Source organism: Xyrauchen texanus, chromosome 10, assembly GCF_025860055.1.
Source record: "Xyrauchen texanus isolate HMW12.3.18 chromosome 10, RBS_HiC_50CHRs, whole genome shotgun sequence".
Classification (NCBI taxonomy): Eukaryota; Metazoa; Chordata; class Actinopteri; order Cypriniformes; family Catostomidae; genus Xyrauchen; species Xyrauchen texanus.
The window spans coordinates 27992916-28017606 of record NC_068285.1 but is presented as its reverse complement, the minus strand read 5'-3'; the positions used below and the strand labels follow the sequence as shown (position 1 = coordinate 28017606).

The 24691-nt window shown below is 38.5% G+C and overlaps 1 protein-coding gene across 2 annotated transcripts in view; it reads left to right on the top strand.

Moving 5' to 3' along the window:
* Positions 1-3542: 3542 nt before the first annotated feature.
* Positions 3543-24691, top strand: part of LOC127651082 (PHD finger protein 14) — a 130905-nt gene continuing 109756 nt past the window's right edge. For both annotated transcript variants that reach the window (XM_052136803.1, XM_052136804.1), the window contains exons 1-4: positions 3543-3611; positions 8098-8208; positions 9233-9864; positions 12049-12190. In XM_052136803.1, coding sequence (XP_051992763.1) covers position 3611; positions 8098-8208; positions 9233-9864; positions 12049-12190 — 886 coding nt within the window. In that variant the 5' untranslated portion in view covers positions 3543-3610. The remainder of the gene's footprint in view (positions 3612-8097; positions 8209-9232; positions 9865-12048; positions 12191-24691) is intronic.

Genomic DNA, 24691 nt, shown 5'->3' with positions numbered 1-24691 from the left:
GATGACTCAGAGAGAAGTAGAGGGGACATTGCGCTGTCTGTTGGGAGGCGAAGAGGTCCACTTCTGCTCTTGTAAAATCTCAATCAGAATTGTTCCACTACCTCGGGGTGGAGTTTCCACTCCCCCGTCGGTATTTTCTGTCTGGACAGTAAATCTGCTCCCATTCAGGCATCCAGGGATACAAGCTGCTCTGATTAACAGGAGCTTGCACTGGGCCCAAAGGAGAATCGAAGGCTTCCTCGTGACTTTTTGCCTCCTGGAACCTAGTGATAACTATATTCATAGCATCACCACATAAGCCAGAAGGTGAAACCGGGGCATAGAGAAGGAAAGTTTTGTCCTTGTCTCTGATGCCCGATAGGTTAAGCCATAAGTGTCTCTCCGAGCTGACTAAAGCAGACATAGCCAATGGCGCAGGCCGTCTGCTTGGTCGTGCAGAGAGACAGTTCCGTGGCTCGACGAAGCTCAGAGAAAGACTCTTCGTCGACCGTGGTGCCCGCACTCATGTCCTTCAACAGATTAGCCTAGTGCGCCTGTAACACTGTCATAGTGTGCAGGGCAGCACCAGCCTGACCTGCTGCCTGATAAGCCTTCCCCACAAGCGTGGAGGTGGTCCTGCACAGCTTTGTGGGGAGAGTGGGTCTCTTTAGCGATGATGCCGAGCCAGGCAAGAGATAACCTGCAAGTGTCTCTTCTACTGGCAGCATCACTGAATGCCCCCGAGCCTCAGCACCCACGATAGTCGAATATGTCAACGTCGAGGGCACGAAGACACGGGAAGTATAAGGATTCCTCCATGAATGAGAATGCTCGTTATGGAGGTCATAGAAGAAATGATGGGACTGATATAGCGTTCCCTTCCCTTTTTTCAATGTATTTATTTCATTTTTATAATTTGTTTTATTTTTTGGCCACCAGACAGAAATCTGTCTTCTAGTTTGGAGCATTTGGGGGGGGACTCTTGTTCGCGTGGCCAGTCTAACTATAGTTTTGCCACAGCCCGAGTAACCACCTCCTCAGCTGCTTTATTATTGTGTGTGGAATTTACAGAGGTTCAGCGTCCCGCTCGTGAACCGAAGAGGCACGGAGGCACACTTCAAGCTTACGAGAAGTATCAGTTGGATCTTGGGAGCGAGCGAGCGATAGGGACGGACTCGTCTCTCGCTCCTCAGCCAGATCTATGCGAGAGCCCCACGATGAAAGAGTGGGCGCTGGCTCTTGGAAGTAAGCGAGATGAGTGTGAAGCATTTTGACTGTAAACAGATCGCAATGCCAGCACCCGCCCTGCCGCAATGCAAGAGCAGCATGCTCTTCCCCAAACACACAAAACAAAACCGTTGCTTTGTTTATCAGACATTCTTTCTTCTTTTTTTTTAAAGAAAAGAGAAAGAGAAAGGTTTCTGCGCACTGCCTAACAATTCTAACTCCTAACAGAGGAAAGTAGAAAGTTTCTGACAGGCTCATGAAGCACACACACACACAGAGTGATCTGAAGACAAAAGATCAATGCACCTGTGATGCATCTATTTATAGCCCTGCTACAGGTGGATCCAATGATGTCACCGGCAGAGGCTATAGGGGAATTATCACACTACGTCACACTGACGTCACGCAGGTGCAACTGCGCATGTTGGATGCAGAAGCTGGCCGCTGAAACAAACCCGGGAAAATGTCGTGTTGTGCAGTGGGTTGCCAGAATCGAAAATCTGTAAACAAAGGTCTGAGGTTTTACCGAATACCATCAACTCACACTCCTTTTAACGCCAACCGCAGACGTCTTTGGTTACAAGCCCTCAGAAGAATCGACTGGAACGACAACCTAATTAAAAACGCCCGACTCTGCAGTTCTCACTTCATATCAGGTAAGTTGCGCTAAATCACCCACATCACTCGATTTAGTTTATAACAAAAACTCTGATGTATTAAGTACACTTATCTAACAATAGAATAACGAACAATGTATGAGTTTGAGACTAGCTAGCTTAAATTACTAGCTAACTTAACGTTACCTTTGTTCAGTTGCGTTACGTTGTCTTGCTAGGTAGTTAACCTGACAGTTTGCTAGCTAGTCTAGTATCTAGCAAGTGTACCTAGTATTTGGCTAATAACGCGGTTATAGCGAACTCAGACTAAATTTAACTGTAACACTAACAGACCTAACTGTTTGTACAGGAGAGGTGTCCATGGACTTCAGTAGTCCTGACTTTGTCCCGTCTGTTTTTTCCTACTCAACCCAGTGTGAAATAAACAAAGGCGATGCAAAACTTGAGAGGTAAATATTGTCACTTTCACCTCATTTAGTTGCTCACTGGGATCACATCATTACTCACCATCCATTCTCTGGCCACTGAATGCTTGGCCATTTCGTTTCATCGTTTGACCATTGACAAGGCTCTATGGCAAACGGATCTGTAAGACGTATCCCACTCATTAAGGTAAGCTTAGTTGAATAACAGTTCTTATCGCTGGGTGACAAGCTGTTGTAGTACGCGGAGAACATTTTAAATATGTACCATCTAATCAATATAAAATGTAATGTTGATATCTAACTACTATGTATAACGTAACGTATTATTTTGCTAGCTAACTCCTCTCCCGCGCTCTCTCTTCTGCAACCATGTTGCGCGCGCATCCTGAATGTTTACAAACATATAATTGGCCTATAAATTCCGGTCAATGTTCATTGATGTGTTGCACACATATTCACAGCTGGCCACACCTAAAGTTGTTCCCAAATTGCTAACTCAGCGCAGCATCATAAGTGTAGCTTTTTGATAGGGAACTGTAATGTAAAGATGTTACTTATATTGTGCTCTTTTTATATGAGTGTTTAATAAACACCTTTAATTTGTATCCAAATGACAAATCAATCATAAAAAAAATAAAAAAACACAGTACACACTGTAGGAATAAAAACCTATTAATCAACAACTTGCGATTCTGTAAAATGTTCAGCTTGTATTTCCAAAAATGAAACAATTTCTGCAAGCAAGCTAAACAACATATTTACATAAAGTATTGTATTAAAATTATTTATTATATATGTAATTAATATTTAGATGGTAAAATATTACTCCAGTCTTTTTCACTTTCTTAATTATTGTCTTGTTTTCCCATATAAATGTAAAAAACACCTTTAAACAATATACATTTACATAAAAAGCAAAAATCCACAAGATAATATGACTTGTTTCTGATTTCTTCATGAAGGGGAAATTGGCAATTTTTTAGTTAACAAAGTTAGGGAGGTTAAAAAACGTATACAAACTTAAGATATACAGTCCTGAAAACCAGTCTTATTGCCTTACACACATTTGCTTCTCATGTAAATGTGTCTTGTTTTAAGGTTGCTTAGACATTTTTGCTTAGAACATTTATTTAATTTTAGTTTTTTTATTAATATTTATAGAGTGGAGCGAGCACTTGAACTGCATCATTGTGCGTAGTGATGAGCCGGTTGTTATGGTTTCCCATTCCTACTCCATGAGCTAAACGTCAGCAGAGTGTGTATACGTAATACGCCATCCTGACGACGTATTACACAGAACATGAACTGAGGAGGCGTTCGTAGTACCATTGTCCAAGCTACCCAAACGCGAAAATCCCACAAAGTGAGTAATTCCCGCTGTTACAGAATACATTTTGAAAGAGAAAATATAGCACAACATACTCGCCATCAGAATTTGCAAAGCAAGTTGTGAAATAACAGAGTACACGGGAACAAATAGCGCGAGGCTACTGCTGCTTTAGCTCGCGTGCTAACTGTAGTGAAGTTCCTGTCTCCATTATTCAGTTTTACAAACATAATATTACACACGCCAAAGACATGTTAGAAATATTAGAAATGTACAATATTGTGTTAGATTAGAGAACACAGTGCCTATTCCCTTTTAGAAATTGGCTTCTTTAACCTGCTCAATAACATTAACGATCTGTGTGTCAAAACCGAGAGTTGTGCTTACCTAATATTTTGGGGCATCGTAAACGCGTTCAGCATGATCAGAAACATAGTCGGTTCCGAGTCACCAGGGCTGAGAGTGTAAGCTGAACGGTTTCTCAATTAATTCCTTTATTATTCTTAGCAATGCTGTCTAGGTAGGCAGCTCAATAGAGGATTTGAGACACAAACACAGCCGCAATTTGGCCCTTGCAGCATCTAGGGCTGTGCTATAATAAGAAAACTGCCAACATAATTCTTAGCCAGTATAGGTATTGATTTAATCTAAACTTAGTTTATCTAGAAAGTCATTGTATATCAAACAATTTGTGTGTATATTCATAAACCCCTGCGGATATAGACGCGTCCTCTAGTGGTTCATGCTCAGCAGCGCAGCTATGGGAAATAATTTATTCATTACAATTCAACTAGCAAAGTTTTTCAAAATTATCGCTTGCCCTATGTTGGCTATAGATGCAGTACACTTGAAGTACATCACAGACCAAAGGAATAATTAGCGACCTATCTGAATCATCTTGGCGAAAGTAGCAGTGGATGTTTGATTCTACCATATATAGCCTCTCCAAGATTTTAAATGAAGCACAATAACTGTCACCTAACTAACGCTTTTTTATGTGTAAATAGAAAAGATAGAAGACCGTTCATCAACATGCCGAGGCCAGTTATGGTCTTAAGCTGGTGCATACCTGGTTGATGGATGAAGCTGAGCTACAGCTGTGGCCAAAATTAGGCAGTGACATACATTTTGTGTTTTGCTAATTTTTCTGCTTCATTTGTTGTGGTGTTGATTCACATTGTTTATAGATTATTGTGCAGAGTGATCAGATGCATTTTAAATAATTACAAAAAGCTTAACTGGCCAAAAAAATTTGCTTTATCACAAAACCCAAATTTCACAGTTTTTGGGACTGGCACAAAATGACCAACTAACATCATTTCACGAATCATATTAGCAACACCTGGGAAAGTGTGAACGAGTACTAGTCAGATGAAAGCACTCTATCATTCTTATTTGATTATAAGAGCAGAATGTTTGCTATAAAAGAGGGAAGAAGTGCTTCCAATCATTGTGTTCTTGTTCTCAATGGTTACCTCTAAATAAAGACATGCTGCTTTGCATCAAAATGGCCTCACATGCAAGGAAATTTCTGCAAAGAATATTGCACCTGACAGAGCCATTTACCGGATCATCAAGAACTTCAAGAAGAGAGGTTCAACTGCAGTGAAGAAGGCTTCAGGATGTCCCAGAGTGTCCAGCAGGCACCAGGACCATATCCTTCTGAGGAGTCAGCTACGGAATCATGTCACCACCAGTGCAGAGCTTGCTCAATATTGGCAGCAGGTTGGTGTGAGTGCATCTGCATGCACAGTGACACCCGTTTCACACATACTCCGTGTGCAGTATGTGGTGCGTATTGCGGTATTGCGGTGTGTATATGGTACAGGAGCCGCACGCGCTATAGTGCTTTCACATATGCTGCATTTGCAGTGCGCTACTGATCCGCAGTTTCTGTGTGCCACAAAATAAAAATGTGTAAGTAATTTTGATTTTAAATCCAAATGTCAACTTTGACATTAAGACATTGAAACAGTATGAAAATTAATTTTAATCATTGTGATTCTTTGTTTTACTTGTAGTTCGAGTTGTTGACAGAAGAAAAGCTATCGCGCTATATCTGTTGCTTAGAAGGAGAAGAATGAGACGCATTTGGGTTCACTCTGTCTTTTTTTAGTGTAAAAAAATCATATATAATGGCATTTTGCAACTTTTGGGACTATAATCATACTTTTTTGTTTTTCTTGACCCTGTAACACATTAACTGTAATTATGCGTATATGATGAAATTATTACAGTTTCTTGTCAATCTATGTCTATTTTAATGTGAACAATGCGCTGCCACTTTAATTCAGTGCGGTGCAGCACAGCAAAAATAGACTCGGTGTGAAATGATCGCTGCACTGCTGTATACGCACCGCAACTGGAACGGATCGACGGACTGCATCCGCGTGCAGTTTGAAAGCTCTAACCTGTTAACATGGGTACGGAAAAAAATACGCACCGCAAACGGAGTATGTGTGAAACGGCCGTAAGGCGAAGACCTGGTGTCAACAAGGGCAGCAAAGAAGCCATTTCTCTCATAGAAAAACATCAAGGACAGACTGAAATTCTGCAGGAAGTACAAGTATTGGACAACAGAAGACTAGTGCAAAGTTATTTTCTCTGATGAAGCCCCCTTCTGACTGTTTGGGATATCTGGAAAATCGAAAGTCTGGAGAAGAAAAGGTGAACGCTACCATGAGTCCTGTGTCATGTACACAGGACTCAACAGTGAAGCATCCTGAGACCATCCATGTGTTGGATTGCTTTTCATCCAAGGGAGTGGGCCCTCTCACAATTCTGCCCAAAAACACTGCCATGAATAAAGAATGGTATCAAAACGTCCTGCAAGAGCAACTTCTCCCAACGATCCAGGAGCAATTTGGTGATGATCTGTGCATTTTCCAGCATGATGGAGCACCATGTCACAAGGCTAGAGTGTAATGAAGTGGCTCGGAGATCATTAGATTGAAATATTGGATCCGTGGCCAGGCAACTCCCCGGATCTTAATCCCATAGAGAACCTGTGGTCAATCCTCAAAAGAAGAGTGGACAAGCAGAAGCCCACAAATTGTGATCAACTCTTAGCACTAATAAGGCAAGAATGGATTTGGCCCAATAGCTGATATCCAGCATGCCAGAGTGAATTTCAGAGGTTATGAAGAACAAGGGTAAACACTGTAAATATTGACTCTTAGTATATATATTGTAATGTTTTTGCCAATAAAAGCCTCTAAAACGTATGAAATGCTTATCATTGTATTCCAGTATACCATAGAAACATGTGAAATACCGAAGCAGCAAAATTTAGCAAAACACAATTTATGTCTCTGCCAATACTTTTGGCCATGGCTGTACAATGACGCTGTGTACAATTGTAATGGGAATACTACTGCTGTCTTTTATATCAGCCTCCATGTTGCTAACCGGTCACGTTAATTTGGAGCACGTGCAGCTGATCAGATTGGGAGCAGCATTAAGACAATCGCTATGAATTATTTTTCTCTTATTCAGCTTTTGGTGGATTTACAATATATATATAACTATAGCATTTGCAATATTTTTGGCAAAATCTCGATTTCTCGAAATCAAGAAAAAAGAAATACTACATCGTGTCAAAGCAAATTTGAATTAATTGGAAAAACCACCCAACCCTAGCAGAATAATTTGTAATTAATTTTAAATAGTGCATGTACACTGCCAAATATATTCATAACATATTGCGCCACAAATGTGAAGACGGTGTTTACAATCTTATTAAATGATTACACATAATTACTCATTTATTTGTCACTGGAAGTTTCTTTTGTCTTCTCCCTTGCATTGTTGTTGTTTTTTTTAAAGACCAAAAATAAAACTTAGGAATAACCAGTAAAAATAATGCCAATGAAATAAACACTCTATAAAAAGCCAAACAAAACTCCCATCAGATGTAGCGATAACTAACAGTCCCAAATCCACAGTTACTGCTATGAAAATATGTACATTAATCAAAAACAAGATCAATTTGTTCTTAGTGAATTTGATGGTATCAATTATTACATCCAGGCAAGGGTGTAGCCAGGAAATAACTTTTGTGTGGGCCTCAATAAAAATTGATGGGCCAAGTTTTTGCCTAAATATTTCTTGCCTTATGTTCATTAACAACAAACAAGTGGCACATTTAAACAGTTCTTTCACACTTCCAGAAATCATAAATTATGAATTTTTTGAAACTTTTATATTTTAAGTCAAAGAATAATCTCTAATATTCTGGGTTGGCCTGGGTCTAATTTGGGTTGTCCCATGTCCACACTTGGCTACACCTCTGCACCTAGCATATTAGAATCATTAGATTATTCTTCTAATTGTTATAAATTATTGTCTCTTTCTTTTCTAACCACATTTCAATGTGCTTTTATTTATTGAAATTGTGCTGTCTAGATTTGGTTGCTGCTTTCTTGACCAGGGTTCACTTGTAAAATAAATCTAAATATCATTGGGATCCACTTGGTTAAACAAACTTTTAATAGTTATAACAGAGTGTTATTTCTTTCTTTAGTGGACAGGGGGTCAAAGAGGCGGCAGGTGAAGCCTTTGGCTGATTCTCTGTTGGATGCTCTGGACTATGACAGCTCAGATGACAGTGATTTTGAAGTAGGAGATGCATCAGGTGATCACTTTCATTTTTCTCATAACTCTTTCTTTTCCTAGTGCTTGTAATGGGATTGTGGATCCTGTCAAACACGGCATTCTTCTTCATCTACAAATGATGATGGTGGTGGTAGCAGGTTCCATACAGTTAGAATATTAAAAATATAACTGATAGTTACTGTTAGAACATTTATTTATGCTGCAGTACGTAATTTTATACTCGCCTCCTGCTTTGATTTTCTCTCCTGTCATGGAAACAGCTGCTAAAGTTGAGATGAGACCTTAATCACCAAATGTGTCACTATTTTTGCCTGCCTGTTGATAAGACCTCCTGTAATGCATTTCTAACACTGGAGTCTCACTGGTATCTGCTCTATATCACCATGACAGACTGGAGGTTAACGCAAAGCTATCCCTTCAAGGCGCTGTCAGCAAAGTTCAGAATTATCAGACAGCTGATAATGAATTTCTATCACTTTGACCCATTTGGGTTGTGAAGTTGTACTGTATGTGAAATTATCTGGTCAGAAATAAAATTTTACGAAAATATGCTGTCACATAATTTTGATTGTACAATGCATCATAGTCACGGGCTGTATAAAACTGTATAGATATATCACAAATGTATTTATTACCAAACACACCTGCGTGGTTCATGGTAATTTCCAATTTCTTCTATTTAAACATTTTCAAAGCATTTGTTCCTAATGTACTACTAATTCACTTGTCTTGAAGACATACTGTAGGTTTTCTGTTTATGCTACATGCCAGAATGAGTTTATGCATGTTTAAAATAAGCCCATGCTGCCAATAATTATTTGGCGTTCAACACACAGCAAGTCAATGGAAATGGATTTTATGTACTGAAAGACTGATACCAAAATGTCTTATAAACAGAGATGAACATAAAATCGTCACAATACCTGGCTTGGTAGAGTATCACCAGTGTATATATTTTTTGGTCTCTGAATAGCCGACTACAGAATATATCCATTAATTGTCAAAGTTTATGTATATAATTTCAAATTTAACCTGTCTTTTAGGCTCAGAGGGCACCGGCAATGGGAGTGACGAGGAGGGCTCAAAGGACAGTGCTGCAGGATCTGAGAGCGACTCAGATGCCATTGGCTCAGCCGACGAAGAGGGCATAGATGAGGAAGAGACCAAAGATTTAAATGAAGACACTGAAGATGAGAAAGCCAAAGAACAGTCTTTCTTAGAGGAAACCAGCAGCAAAGAAACAGGGGGATCATCCAGGAACCGCAAGAAAGGAGAGAAAGCCTTGGACACTGAACCAGACGGGAGTGGTACTGCCGAGGAGGGCCCGGCAGAGCCTAAAAAATGGAACTTGCGTCGAAACCGGCCAATGCTGGACTTCACTACGATGGAAGAGCTAAACGAAATTGATGATTATGACAGTGAGGATGATAATGACTGGAGGCCCACTGGAAAAAAGAAAGGCAAGACATCTGGTAAAGAGAAAGGAGGAAGTGAGGAAGAGGAGGATGGCAGTAGAAATGAAGATGACAATGAGGATGATGAGAATGAGACCAGTAGCAGTGATGATAGTGAGGAAGAAAAGAATCCAAAGAGGAAGGCAGGCAAGGACACAGGTGCATTTGATGAAGAGGAGACCAATGACAGCCACAGCACATCCCATGGGAAGGGCAATGAGGTAAGATCTCCTCTGGTAATGCATTTAAAAACATCCATCCATCCATTCATCTTTTTCAGTTGCATTTTCCTCAATTATAAATGGTGATTTGTAACTCCATAAAAGTTTATTATTGAATTAACTTTATTCATTACAATATAATGTTGGTCATTATGAGATGCTGGAAAACCCATTGAACAAAAAGCAACAACGGTCTCAATGAAAAGTGGTTGGTCATTGTAATCTACCAATGGCGGGTGACAAAATGCTTATGGTTGAATGAGCGCAGTCCACATTAATGAGAGTTGCACGGTTGTTTTTTCATCATCTGTGCAATGAACAGTATGATTAGAATTAATGTAAATTTTTTTACTTTTTGATCACCAACTGTCTGTAAATAACAGAAAGGATATTAAAAGAGGTGCCTGGATCTTGTCTTTGGACACTACAATACATGATGATATGGATTTACTTGATTGTACAAATATTTATTGTACACGTTCTCAAATTCAAATCTTTTTCGCCAATCCAAAAATCTGGATATTTACTAGCCAGATGCGAATAACAGACATATTTTAATCACATAGTGCATATTTGGTTGCAATGTAGAGGGCTGTTATGAGTCACCCCATGGCTTTCTGTAGAAAATTAATTGCGCTAAAAAATGTTTTTTAACCATTTAATAGTTATCTTCATTTGAACAGTCCCAATATTGATCATTTAGGCTACTCTACACAATTTTGGCACAGAGACTTTCACTATGTGTTGAAAGTAAAAGTTTGGTTTGATTCGTTCCATGTAATGTGTGTCCAAAGTCGCGATCCACTCTCTCCATTTGCCATTGAAAGATTTCACCTTTAATACACTTTCTGTTCTTTACAGTCACTTGACAAACATACTGACTCCCCAAAACTTTCTCTCTTTCTCTCTCTGATTCCCTGTCACGTAGAGCTTGCCAAAATAAGTTGCTTTTGCATTATTTCTGCATTGAAAATAACCTGTTCTCGTGGTCACAAGGCTTTCTCTCTCTCTCCTCGCACTCTCACAAATGAAAAAACATGCATTCATACAGAAATAGAGAAGCAGCGTTTATATCTGTCAATGAGTTGCTGATGGCATCCTAACTCTTATCTGTTATGCCACAATCAAAATGAAAGAAACGGTTGTGAAGATCGATGTATATATAATACAGGAGAGACACCAAAAGGCTATATTAGTGTTATATTTGATGAGCTGACCTACAGATTTCTTCTCCATCCTGGTGGTCTTGGACTGATTGTTTTGGTGCGGATCTGAGTGTGATTGCCGTGTTCATATATGCCTATACGATCCGAACCAAGGGAGAAAATGCACCAGGTTGTGCGATTCATGGAGTAACTTTACCTTGTGAAAGTGCGTGATTGTGTATTTACTGTTGTGCTTCACTTAAGTCATTTTAGTGAAGGAAAAAAGGCAGGAAAAACGCTTTGTGATAGAATCACTATCGATTATAATCAGTGTTTGTGATGCAGCTGAGTGCGATGAAAACATTCAGATCAGCTTGATGTCTTGTCAGTTCCTCAGAAAAAGAAGAATTTCATTAGTCAGTTGGACTGAAACACAAATTCAACTTTTTCAACCCAACACGTTAATTCGGACCTTAACTGGCCTCTGTGTTGTACACATGCTCTGAAAGTCAGAGGTCTCTTCAAATATTCAAACACACATTGTGTCATGTATACTTGGAAAGATAGAAAACTTTAGCTTGATTACAATAAAGATTCTGCTTATTTAGCATTTTTTGGAAGTGTTATTTATATAAATGGCTGCTCTGTCCATTTGCAATGTTTTTTCCAAAAGTTCAGTTGAATTAAAAGGCGAGAACTCTAACTCCCAGATGTGATTGTATTGTGCATATTTGAATACACAATCAAAAGGATAATCCGGTGAATGGCTCATACACCATCAGATTGTTGATGCAAAAGAGCAGTCCTTGTGAATTGGCTTATCTGAGAACTTTATTGGATTAACTAGTCTTCTAATCACAGAGATGGAATTAAAGCTGGTGCTTTTGAAAGGCTTTATGTTTTTCTGTCTATTATTTTTTTTCACTAATCTGAGACCCTTTTCTGCAAAAATGACAAGTTTGGTTGAGGACACTAGTCCTAGATCAGTGTAACACCCCCAACTGGAGTTGGATTGCTAAATTATCCCTTGCTTCCTCAGGACTCCCTCTTGGAGCGGCCCCAGACATGGAGCTCCCAGAGGATGGAGCACATACTTATCTGCTGTGTGTGTCTGGGAGACAACAGCGAAGATGCAGATGAGATCATCCAGTGTGACAACTGTGGCGTGACTGTGCATGAAGGTAAAATAAAAAAATTCTTCTACTCTACACCAAAGACTGCTCAAAAATTTACCTCCAATTTTTGCACAAAGTTTTGAAAGATATTGAATGCATTTCAACATTAAATTCCACCATTCCTGGCGCTAAGCCTGCTCACTGTCATAAACTTCACAAAATGTTATCATTTGACACCTTGGACATCATAAGTGCCCATTGTGCCCAAATCCTTGCTTTTTCTTTTCTCTGTGGAATACAACACGAGATGTTAGGCGGAATGCTAGCGTCACTCATCATTCACTTTCATTTAATCTTTTTTTACATACAATGAAAGTGAACAGAGACTGAGGCTAACATTCTTTCTAACGTCTTCTTTCATGGACATGGGTTTGGAACAACATAAAGGCAAGTAAATGATGACAGAATTTTCATTTTTGGGTCAACTATCCCTTTAAGGTAGGCAGTTTTCATTGAGATAAAAAAAAAATCTCAGACAACATTCAGCTTTTTTCTGAATTTGTTTTGAAATACCACTTATAGTATATGCGTATAGTATGGCGTACACTAGATTGCATTATCAAGCCAGACTGATAAACACTGAAAGGAGAGTGATCTTCATCATGCCACTTTATTAGGTAATTGTGACTGTGACTCATTGGAAACAAAATCAATTGCTTTTTAAACCTTCCTTTACTGATGGCCATTTTTTTCAGACAGGCCTGCTTAATACCATCCAAGCAGCCTGGATCAATATGTCACCACTAATTTTCAATTACTCACTGATTTCTTTCTTTCTTTGTTTACCGCTTGTTTTTGTGCTGATGTTCTGCTGATTTGCAGAAGCCTCAGACGTAGATCTACATGCACAAAAATATTGTGTTGGAAACACTTCTCCTTGAATCAATTGAGATTAGAATTTGAGCATCAATTGAAGAGATTTATTGAGGTTAGTATACATATAAACACCAAAAAAAAAGAAACGTCCTCTCACTTTCAAATGCTTTTATTTTCAGCAAACTTAACATGTGTAAATATTTGTATGAACATCAAAAGATTAAAAACTAAGATATAAACTGAACAAGTTTCACAGACGTGTGACTAACAGGGTGGGGGTATCTGGTAACAGTCAGTATCTTGTGTGGCCACCAGCTGCTTTAAGTACTGCAGTGCATCATCTCCTCATGGACTGCACCAGATTTGGCAGTTCTTGCTGTGAGCTGTTAACCCACTCTTCCACCAAGGTACTTGTAAGTTCCCAGACATTTCTGGGGTGGAATGGCCTTAGCCCTCACCCTCCGATCCAACAGGTCCCAGACATGCTCAATGGGATTGAGATCCGGGCTCTTCGCTGGCCATGGCAGAACTCTGTCATTCCTATCTTGCTGGAAATCATGCACAGAACGAGCAGTATGGCTGGTGGTATTGTCATGCTGGAAGGCCATGTCTGGATGATCCTGCAGGAAGGGGTATCTCAGGATTTATGATGAACAATCACCTTGGAAAAGAATACATAATTCTGTGAAAACTCTATAAATGAACATACATAGCAAATGAACCACGGCAAATAAAAAGTTTACATACCTCCTGCAAGAACTCAAGCACTGAGGCCAGTTCTGAAGTGTAGTGGATGTTGAAACAGTAGTATCTACCAAACATCAGACATTTAGCGGAGATGGAATTAGGGATGTCGTCATTCATAATCTTGTGGTCCACACTCGGCATGAATCGAACAGCAGCATAGCATGAGAGTCCTGTGGGGAAAAAAATTATGTAATATAAACATATACACACATTTATTAAGCTCTGGAGTGCTGTAATCACAAAACTTGTACTTACCACACACAACAGGTAGGTTTAGTAACACTACATCCTTAGCAATTCATGTCTCTTCCACATAATGAAAGAGGAGCTCTTCTTTCTCATCAAAATATGAAAGGAGAAGAATCTTCTGAGCACACATTCCTCTGTCCTCTCATAACTTGTAGTTTTGTGACTGCCTGTAATACTCGCGTGTTCTTGATTGCGCAAACTTTCCTCAAAGACCACCAGCCTTTTACCTTTTCTGTCAGTGCTACCCAGAAAAGTGTCTTTAAGTGGTATGCCTGTGAGCTCTTGAAAGTGGACTTCCATGCCACTCTCCTTGAACAAAAAAATGAGCCACTCTTCAGTGAGGGTTTCGATGTCATTTCCTTCATTGATATCTTTTCATTGACTGTAGTACGTGGAACCTTCACCTCTTCTTGATTCCAGTCAGTTTTTTGTGAGAGACTCTTCATCTGCTCATTTTTCAACTGCTGACTTTCAGCAGTTTCACTAAGGCAGTGGTGGCTCAGCGGTTAAGGCTCTGAGTTACTGACAAGAAGGTCAGGGGTTCAAGCCCCAACACCACCAAGACACCACTTGAGCAAGGCCCTTGAACCTATCTGCTCCAGGGGCGCCGTGTCACGGCTGACCCTGTGCTCTGACCCCAGCTTAGCTGGGATATGTGAAACATAAATAATTTCACCATGTATATGCAGAAATGTATGTATAATGTATGACAATTGATCAATTTATTTATTTTATCCATACGTACCTTGAACTGCATCTCTTTTTTTCAGCTGGGAGTTCCTCAGTGTTGCATTCATCTGAATTGTGAACAAGTTTTTTTTATTTTCTGTGTGCTGGAACTTCTCGCATTTTCAACTCGGGCCTGAAATTGCTTGACCAAGGAGTCGTATCCAGGACCAATCACAGTTTCTTCGTTCACATCTTGCAAAGACTTTGGATACTTTGTAGAAATCCTTTTAGCAATTTCTGTTAAATTTTCCAAATAAATTCTTATTTGGACAGGCACAAACTTTCATTGCTTCTGTAATAACAATCCTCACCATTTCCCTGCGCAAGCAAGGACTTGGGCTTTTCTGTCTCTCAAGTGCCTGCATTAATTCATCAGGAAACTTCCATGGGATTTCAAAGCTGTCAATCCAGTTCACAGTAGAGGATGAGCAGGCAGAACTCTGGGACAGGGAAGATGCTGGAGATGAACAGACTGATGCTAGAGATGAACAGACTGGTTGGATCAGGGCTTCTGAACTTTGCGCCGTAAATAAAATAAAATAAAGTTGTGTCACAAGTATATACTTAGTTGGAACGGGTACAGTTCACCCAAAATGAAAATTCTGTCATAATATACTTACCCTCATGTCATTCCAAACTAGGTCCTGCAGGTAATTTGGAATTACAAGAGAATGGCTAAATTACAGACAATTTTATTTTCAGAAGAATTATTCTTTTAACTGTTTTGACTGAATTTACCACACTGTGAAAATAAAATGAAAAATAGGCAAGGCAAGGCAAGTTTATTTATATAGCACATTTCATACACAATGGTAATTCAAAGTGCTTTACATAGAAGAGATTAAAATAAGAATAAAAAAATAAGAATAATTGAAACAGTTTAGAATAAAATAAAATAAAATACAGTACAAATAAAGTTTTATAATTAAAATGTGACATTATTTAATATTAGATGTTTCAGACCATTAAAATAGTTAATTGAAAAATAAAAATGATTTAATTATTTGCTCAGTCTCAAACACAAATAAAGGTTTTTAGAAGATCTGACCTCTTTCAGTACATAAAATGCAAGTAAAACGGTCCAAAATGCACATTTAGGCAGCATAAAATAAATACACATGACTCCAGTGGTTCAATTTATGTTTTTAAAGTAATATGATTGCTTTGGGAGAGAAACAGATCACTGTTTCAGTCCTTTTTTACTATCAGTCTTTACTTCGACAAAAATGAGCTAACTTTTGGTCTGTTCATCCAAAACAAGTTGGATCACTTCAATTACATTTATTAAATCAGTGGAGTCCTTTGGATTACTTTACTGATCCGTGTTGAATTTTTATTTTTTTCGAGCTTCAAAGTGTTGCTACCCATTTACTTGCATATTAGGTTACAATATATATGAGATATTCTTCTAAAACTCTTAATTTGTGTTCTGCAGAAAACAAAGTAATACACTAGCATGGCATGGCATAAGGATGAGCAAATGAAAAGAGAATTTTCTTTTAGGGTTGAACTACCGGTATTCTTTTAAGGTCTTAGTAATTGAAAAAAATACATGGACATACAAGTCTCCTTCAAAGCCGAAATAAATGTTCTGGCTTGCATGGGCCTTAGTACAGCAACCAGATCGGATTCCTTAAGAAATTTGAAATCTTATGTTTTTTCCATTCTAAGCAGTTTTAAGGTGTCCTCAAGAGTAAGTTGTGACTGGGAGGTCTGGTAATGCAGCAGCACTTGTAATATTTAGAATGTTCATCCCTGATTCATTCATCTCTGAACATAAACAACAGGAAAAATTAACATGATTAAACCACCTGTATGAAAAACAGGTCCTGGTCCATGCTTCAATGGAATCACTAGTTTCTCATTTATCATTATTCCGCTTTGGTTTTTCAATTCATAAAAATGGTACTCAGGAATGAACAGGAATTTTCTCAGCAGAAATGAACAACTTCATCTTTTATCAGAATAAGTGTAAGGTCTCCAAACTCCATTGAGTCTACATTCTCTGTCACAAGGAACTGGACTTATCTGTATAATGTACCTCTGTACATTACTTCTGCTGGGACTTTGTTATTGTTCTCTGTGAAACCAAACTGCCTCACTGCATTTTTGACTGAATCACCATACAGCTCTATGTAAAACACTGTGCTATCTTTAACTTGTAAAGTTAGATGGCACATTGACCCTTCTGACAGATAAGCCGGGATCATTTGATGTCTTTCAGAGAGAGTGAGGCAGAGGTTTACCTAGCAAATCTTTTAAAGTAACTGCGCTTACTTTCAAAGTGCATTGTCCACAATCTGATCATAGGGCCAAACTTTAAAGTCAGTGCAGGGTAATGTCACAAGTAATAGTGTCTGCGTTTTAGTTTATATCCGGGAAATAGACATATTCTACTAGCAAGGTATTCCTGGATGAGCACATCAAGGTAAGCTACCTGTGTTAATTAAACAATCTGTGCACAAATAATCTCAACAATGTTAATTTAAGGAATTAAAAACTGAATCGAATTTTATACCTTCAACGTTTTGTCGTTCCTCAGACTGTAAAAGTTGTACTGCAGAGTTGTAACTTGCAGCAATGCATTCGGGACCAAATGCATTTGGATCCGCCTGAAAATCACTTCTTGGTATTCGGCAATATCTGCAGAAATATTCAGAAATGCTCTGTGGGACCCCAAATTGTCACCTGCAATACACAAAACAGCTCCTTTTAACTGTTTTTTAATATATTGTCAGTTTTTACCATATATTTTAAGGAAATATATACTATTACAATTACGGACAGTTTTTACAGTGTAATATAACATCAGTGATGGAGTTGGTCCATTGACAGCTGGCTACCAAGCATACACACAAACCTCCCCCGTTAGTGCCAGCTCACTGAAACAAGCTACCGCATAACCTAGCACCACTGAATCAGAGGGCAGCCTTGAAACATCTAAGAATAATTTACCATGCCAGTAACAGTGTTGCAGTGTCAGCTCTCACAACCACACACTCCCAGATTCATAGATGCATGCAGTCTCTCACTCTCATGTACGAATGAAATGGAAAAAATTAAATGTACTTGGGCCTAAACAGGACCGCAGAATCTGCTATGAAAACACCATTACTTCAGGAGATGTTTGAAACATTATTCTCTCTTTCTCGTTTGTTAAAGAGGTTGTGCCACGTCAATGCTTGTCGTTTAAAAAAAGAAGGCCCAAGGGGCTGCTTTTACCTGTTTTGTTTTTCATGGGTTTCTCAAGGCTACCTGTTTTTCCTGAATAGAACAACAGTGATTCTTTATAGTCTAAAGCTGAGACTGCACACATTGATGTAAATCATTTAATTGGCTGATACCTTGAAGACAGCAATAGAATTGTAGAAGTTAGGAAGTATTGTGAGTTTCAAAATAACTAGGGGATAGGTATGCCCTTACATAATATTTTTTGATGGTTTAGTACAACAACAATAAAAAAAAATTCTTTAGGGATTAAATCCAAATCCATCTCTAACCAACCAGGTTACATTACTTTAAAGGAATGTTTCTGGTTCAATATAAGTTAAGCTCGATCTACAGTATTTTTTGGCATAATATTGAAATTTACTACAGAAAATATTTTTGACTTGCCCCTCTTTTAAAGCAAAATTTGTACTGTAGTTTCAGTAAAACACTTAAACCAGACCAACATTACAAAGCGCTCAAAAGCAAAGCATTAAACTTGTTAAAACTCGTTAAAATGCTTAAATTATTCAGTAAAGCCCTGTTTATATTTCAAAGCTTAAAAGTACATCAGCTCCTGTGGGTGAAGTTTGTTCCATGTAAATGGTGTTTTACGTATAGACTGCTATGTCACGTCCCTTTCTGGCAACCTTGAATTATTTATAATATATCTAAATTATATAGTGAATATAACATTTACTGGAATAAGCAGCTTTGCTTGCGTTACATTATCATGACAAAGTTGAAAGATTGGATATAATTTGAATAAAACTAGATCACATTGTCTCATGTTAAAGGAATGTTCTATGTTCAATACAAGTTCAGCTCAATCGACAGCATTTGTGGCATGATGTTGATTACCACATCAATGTACCGGTTGCGCCAGTGCGAATCTTTCCGCTTGCACATGGACGTTCCTTGCTCTCCCTCAAAACTGGATGCATGCTCTAACATTTACAGTACTCTGAGTCTGTTCAAGACTTTTAAAACATGTATGTATGTATGTGTGTGTATGTGTGTATATATATATACTGTATATATTACTTTCACACATACATATACATATATGTGTAAATATACACATACATACATACATATATGTGTATGTGTGTGTATATGTGTATATATATATATATACACACACACACACACACACACACACATAACAGGTGTTTAAAAAGTCGGGCACTTCTCATGCACCTTAGTCTAGCTGATCCTGATAACTAAAGCTACATGGGGTTACATAACACTCTTTTCTTATTATCAGATGTACAATATCGGTTTCTTTGCCCACTCTAACCTTTTCTTTTGATTTTTCTGTTTCAAAAGTAATTTTTTCCTTTGCAATTCTTCCCATAAGGCCTGCACCCCTGAGTCTTCTCTTTACTGTTGTACATGCAACTGGTGTTAAGCAGGTAGCATTCAATGAAGCGGTTAGCTGAGGACATGTGAGGTGTCACTTTCTCAAACTAGAGACTCTCTAGCTCCATCAGGTTGGATGGTGAGCATCGGTGCACAGCCATTTTCAGATCTCTCCAGAGATGTTCAATGGGTTCAAGTCTGGGCTCTGCTGGGCCACTCAAGGACATTCACAGAGTTGTCCCATAGCCACTCCTTTGTTATCTTGGCTGTGTGCGTAGGGTCATTGTCCTGTTGAACCTTCACCCCAGATTGAGGTCCAGAGCGCTCTGGCGCAGGTTTTCATCAAGGATGTCTCTGTACATTGCTGCATTCATGTACAAAGATGGAAGCAGCTTTAATAAACATGTGGCATGTAACGTAGAAATCAATAATATGAGCGGATGCCATGACTTACCACAATTGTTTGTACATACAGATACAAATACATATCTTAACCAAAACCAACTAAGCTTCAGTACAGCATTCGTCCTCCACAGTTGTAAACAACGCTACTCTTCCGGGTGTGTCGCATGTGCATCAGTTATTATGTGAACATGCCAATGCAATTGCATCACAGATGCATACTGCTGCTGACCGGAAGCGATGCTCATAGTTAAAAAGTACTTAAATATGTATATTATTTGTACTAAAAATGATCGTGTAACTTTAGAAGACATGAATTTAGCCACTTGAGTCGTATATATGATGTTCATGCAGACTGTCTGTTCTTTTTGGAGCTTCTAAGGTCTGATCACCATCCACATTTAGGGACCTGCTGAGATATTTGTGTATTTTTCTTCAAATGTTTTCTGCTGAAGAAAGTCTCTCGGATCTGGGATATCATGAGGGTGAGTAATTTTCATTTTTGGGTGAACTAACACTAACTTGTGTTGAACCCAGAACATTCCTTTTAATTGAACAAATATCATCAATTTCCTATACACCACATCAGGATGGGTAATATCAGCTGCTTCCAAAGGGTAGGACCGCTGTTTCAGAGCAAAATTATTGACCCGGCTAGTTGCTTACCACCTGCTTGTACCAGCTGTTCAATGGTGCCACAAGTCCCAGTGGGAGAGGGCATGATTTGTCCAGAAGGTGGGCCGGCCCTCACAGCTGACTGTGTCAGAAACGCTCACTTGAATTTTTGCGCTAGTTTGAAAAAGTGACCTTTAAACAAGTGCAACTGAGAAGTGCTCAGTTATGTAGTGTGCATAAAGGCGAAAGTAAGGCCTATGGTGGCTCCTGGACCAGACTCGGCTGCCATTCACGTAAATTATTTTGGATCTGGCTGCTTTTGCCAAAGTCTAATTCAAATTTGAGACAAGAATCTGGTTTCAGCATACTGAAGCTGTAGTTAAAAATGGAATGTCATGGCTCAAGCTTTGGGGATCATGGATGTCCACAGAAACAAAGAATTTAGATTCTAGTCTTGCTATTTACAGAGAGAAAGCTCAAGTGGCAGTTTTACTTAAAGTTGCAGTATTTGAATAACACCACTTGGCTGCAGGATTTGGAAATGTTCTTGGGAAAGAGCCAGGAAAAAAGGGAATGATAAAGTAATAGGGGCATTGGGAGCTGCACCGAACATAACAGACATGCTGTCATACTTCTATGTGCACAAGTGTCTCACAGCTTGATTCTGAAGCTCAGCAGTCTGAAGAGGTTCTGACCTCACATATGGCCCCGCTCAAACTCTAAAGGGAAAGACTCTATCAGAGAAAAGCGCAGGAGACTTTTTGCTGATCAGAGCACAGTGGAAGAACTCTTTGTTTCCAGAGCTGCACACCATTTCCATCTGAGCCCAAACCAGCACTCACACACATTTCTATTGATTAGCATCTTACTCTCACACTCAATTTGTATGTTTGTCATTATCCAAGATTAACCAAGAAGTGGTAAAAGAGACACTCCCCACAATAGCTGCTTGATCTGGCCTGCTAAGGCTATTCTGGGTAATTATGAATCCCTTTGGCTGCCTCCAACTTGTTTGTTAGTTTGATGTCTTTTAGAAGTCCATTAAAACTAAAAAGAGGAATTTTACTGGCTGTTGTAATGGTCGGCACTGTCATTCAGTGGAGTAAGTTTATTAAATCCGTACCACATAGAATCACATCGTTCAGTAATGGCTTTGCACTCATTAGAACACCAATTACCATGTTGCCGGTATTGATTTTAGTAAGACCCTAATGAGTTCTGGATGGTAAAGTTAATTATTTCCCCAAACATGTGCAGTTAATTTAAGTTGGTAACTTGCTTGAATGTTTTATTTTGTTTTGTTTTTTTGTCCACAGAGATATATATTCATTTTGTTTTTTTACATTTATTTATTTGGCAGACACATTTATCCAAAGCGACTTACAAAAGAGGAATACATTATAACTGAATCATCTTAAGGAGACTGTATTACAAAGTTTCACTAGCATCAGAATAGTAGTATTCAAGTCAGATTAAAGCGAATCAAGATTTTGTATTTTTTTTAATTGACAGGCTAAGTGCTCATGAGAAATATGTATTTTTAGGAGGTAGGAAGTAAGTTAGTTTTTAATGTTTTTATGTTTTAGCCTTTGGAAATGAATGGGCAGGGCTGGGCTACAAAAAAACACATTTATTTTCAGGAGCCTGTCAAACTAACTGATGAGCACATATGTGCTTGTGTACTTGCACACATAAAGTCCTTTGACATGTGTACACACACCCACACACATATGCACACACACATACCCTTTGGTTTCCTAGGCAAGCTCTGAAATTTAATATGATTTTTATCAATGCAGCAAAGTGTCAGAGGTTGCCTGGGAATCCAATGGGGGTGAGTGTGTGTCCTCAGACATGTGCACACACACATCTGTCCGGTCATTTCCTGGTCAAAAATACCAGACATTAGGAATGAATTAATGTAATTACAAAAAATAGAAAACACATGCTGTCTTCAAACATAAGCATGCACACCCTTTGAGTCTTTGACATCCCAGGCAACTTCTAAAAATGTATTACCTCCTTAGGAACAAAAGAAAATTAGACAAATTATAATGACAATGTTTTGTGAACTATCACATTTACTCATTCTCACACACGCACGCACATATACTGGACTACTGTAACGCTCTCATTGCAGGCCTCCCTGCATGTGCAATTAGACCTCTGCAAATTATCCAGAATACAGCATCACGCCTGGTCTTTAATGACCAAAGAGAGCACATGTTACACCACTCCTTGTCTCTCTCCACTGGCTACCGGTTGATGCACGTATCAAATTCAAGGCTCTGATGCTGGCATACCAAACATTCACTGGGTCTGCTCCAACATACATAAAATAATTTCTGCAGATCTACACGCCCACTAGAAGCCTGCAGTCGGCTAAGGAACGTGCCTTGTACCAACACAGAGGCACCAAAACACTTTCTCGGACTTTCAGCTTCATCATACCACTTTGGTGGAATGACCTTCCCAACTCCATCTTTGAAGCAGACTCACTATCTGTCTTCAAAAAATGGCTTAAAACGCATCTTTTCCAAGAGCACTTAACTAGTCGTTAAAATTGTTTTGTTTTGAATACTATTCTGCTGCTAGCGTAACTTTGTAATATGGCACTTTTGTACCACTGTCTCCTTAAGATGATTCGCTTATGTTTTCCTCTTTTGTAAGTCGCTTTCGTCTGCCAAATGAATAAATGTAAATGTAAATATACAACCTTTTGATATCCCAAGCAACTTCTGAACTAACCTTGACCCCACAGGAACAAAGGAAAGATCATATAACATTGTGTTTTGGAACTTTTACATTCTCAGAAAGAGTAAGAACAATGTTTTCTAATATGTAGAGGCTTTCCCTTGTTATAATTACTAGAAATCAAAACACACTTTAACGCAAAAATGTAATTGCATTAGGTAATTTAGGCCTATTGTCAATAAATTCCAAAAAGAGTTACAAAACCTGTACAAAACTAGTTTCTAGAAATCAAGTCCAAATGCAACATTTAATGATGACATATGAATCATGTGAGATTCATAAACAATTTAAATGTGCTGGTCATTTTTACCTGGGAACACAAGGATTGGTAGCTAATGAGGAAGGTTTAAAGGGTAGTTTACCCAAAAATGAAAATTCTCTCATTTACTCATCTTCATGCGATCTCAGATGTGTATGAATTTCTTTCTTCAGCAGAACACAAACAAATAATTTTAGGAGAATATATCAGCTCTGTTGGTCCATACAATGCAAGTGAATGATGATCAGACCTTTTTGTAGCTGCAAAAATCATGTAAAGGAAACAGAAGAAATCCATAAAAATCCTGTGGTTAAACACATATCTTCAAAAGCAATATAGTAGATGGGGGTGACAGACAAATCAAAGTTTAACTCCTTTTTTCACTCTAAATCTCCACTATCACTGTTACATCTGAAAGTCACATGTGTCTGTTTAGATGACTTTCACGTCTGAAAGTGAAAGTTGAAGTAGCAATTTCGAGTAAAAAAGGACTTCAATATTGTTCTGTTTCTTACCTTGACCTACTATGTTTGCTTTAAACATATGGATATAAACACTGGAGTCATATGTTTAAAGCAAACATATGACTCCAGTGTTTATAAACATATGGATATAAACACTGGAGTCATATGGATAACTTTTATGTTTCCTTTTTTTTTTTTTTTCAGCTTTAAATATCTAATCATCATTCACTTGCTTTGTATGGACCTACAGAGCTGAGATATTTTTATAAAAAATCTTCATTTTTGTTTGTGTTCAGCAAAAGAGTCATACACATCTGTGATTGCATGACGGTAAATTCAAACTTAAATTTTTGGTGAAACTTCCTTTTTAATACAGTATCAAAATGTAATTGAATTGATGTCAGAGCACATTTTTACATAATTAGTGCTAGTTTAACTTGGTGCTTTTTGAGCCCAATGTTTTGGGTGGATAGACTCGCCAGATTGAGGTTTGGTCAAGTGCAAACCTGACAAAACTAAATGCATGGGGACTAGTCCACCTTGTGTTTTTCAGCTGTCTTTTGTAATGTTTGTGTTTTTCTTTTTATATCACTGTTATTTGGTAGGACAAGATAGATTTTGTTTTGGGAACCCCTGAAAGGTTTTCTGTGTCAAACAGCCTCAATATTATGAATCTGCTTCTCATCACAAGTTAACAACAGTGTTCCTTGAAGGTATTTGCAATGCAGACTTCCAGAGTTTTACATGATGTACTAAAACCACTTTGCACATGTCTATTTTCACACTAGTGCACCTGGCTGAAGAGCTCACATTATCCCTTCATACAGATGGGTAATTGCTAAATTAGTTTCGTTCAGGTTTAGCTCAAGGTTAAAAACATGTTTCTGCCTTGCTCTATCTGGT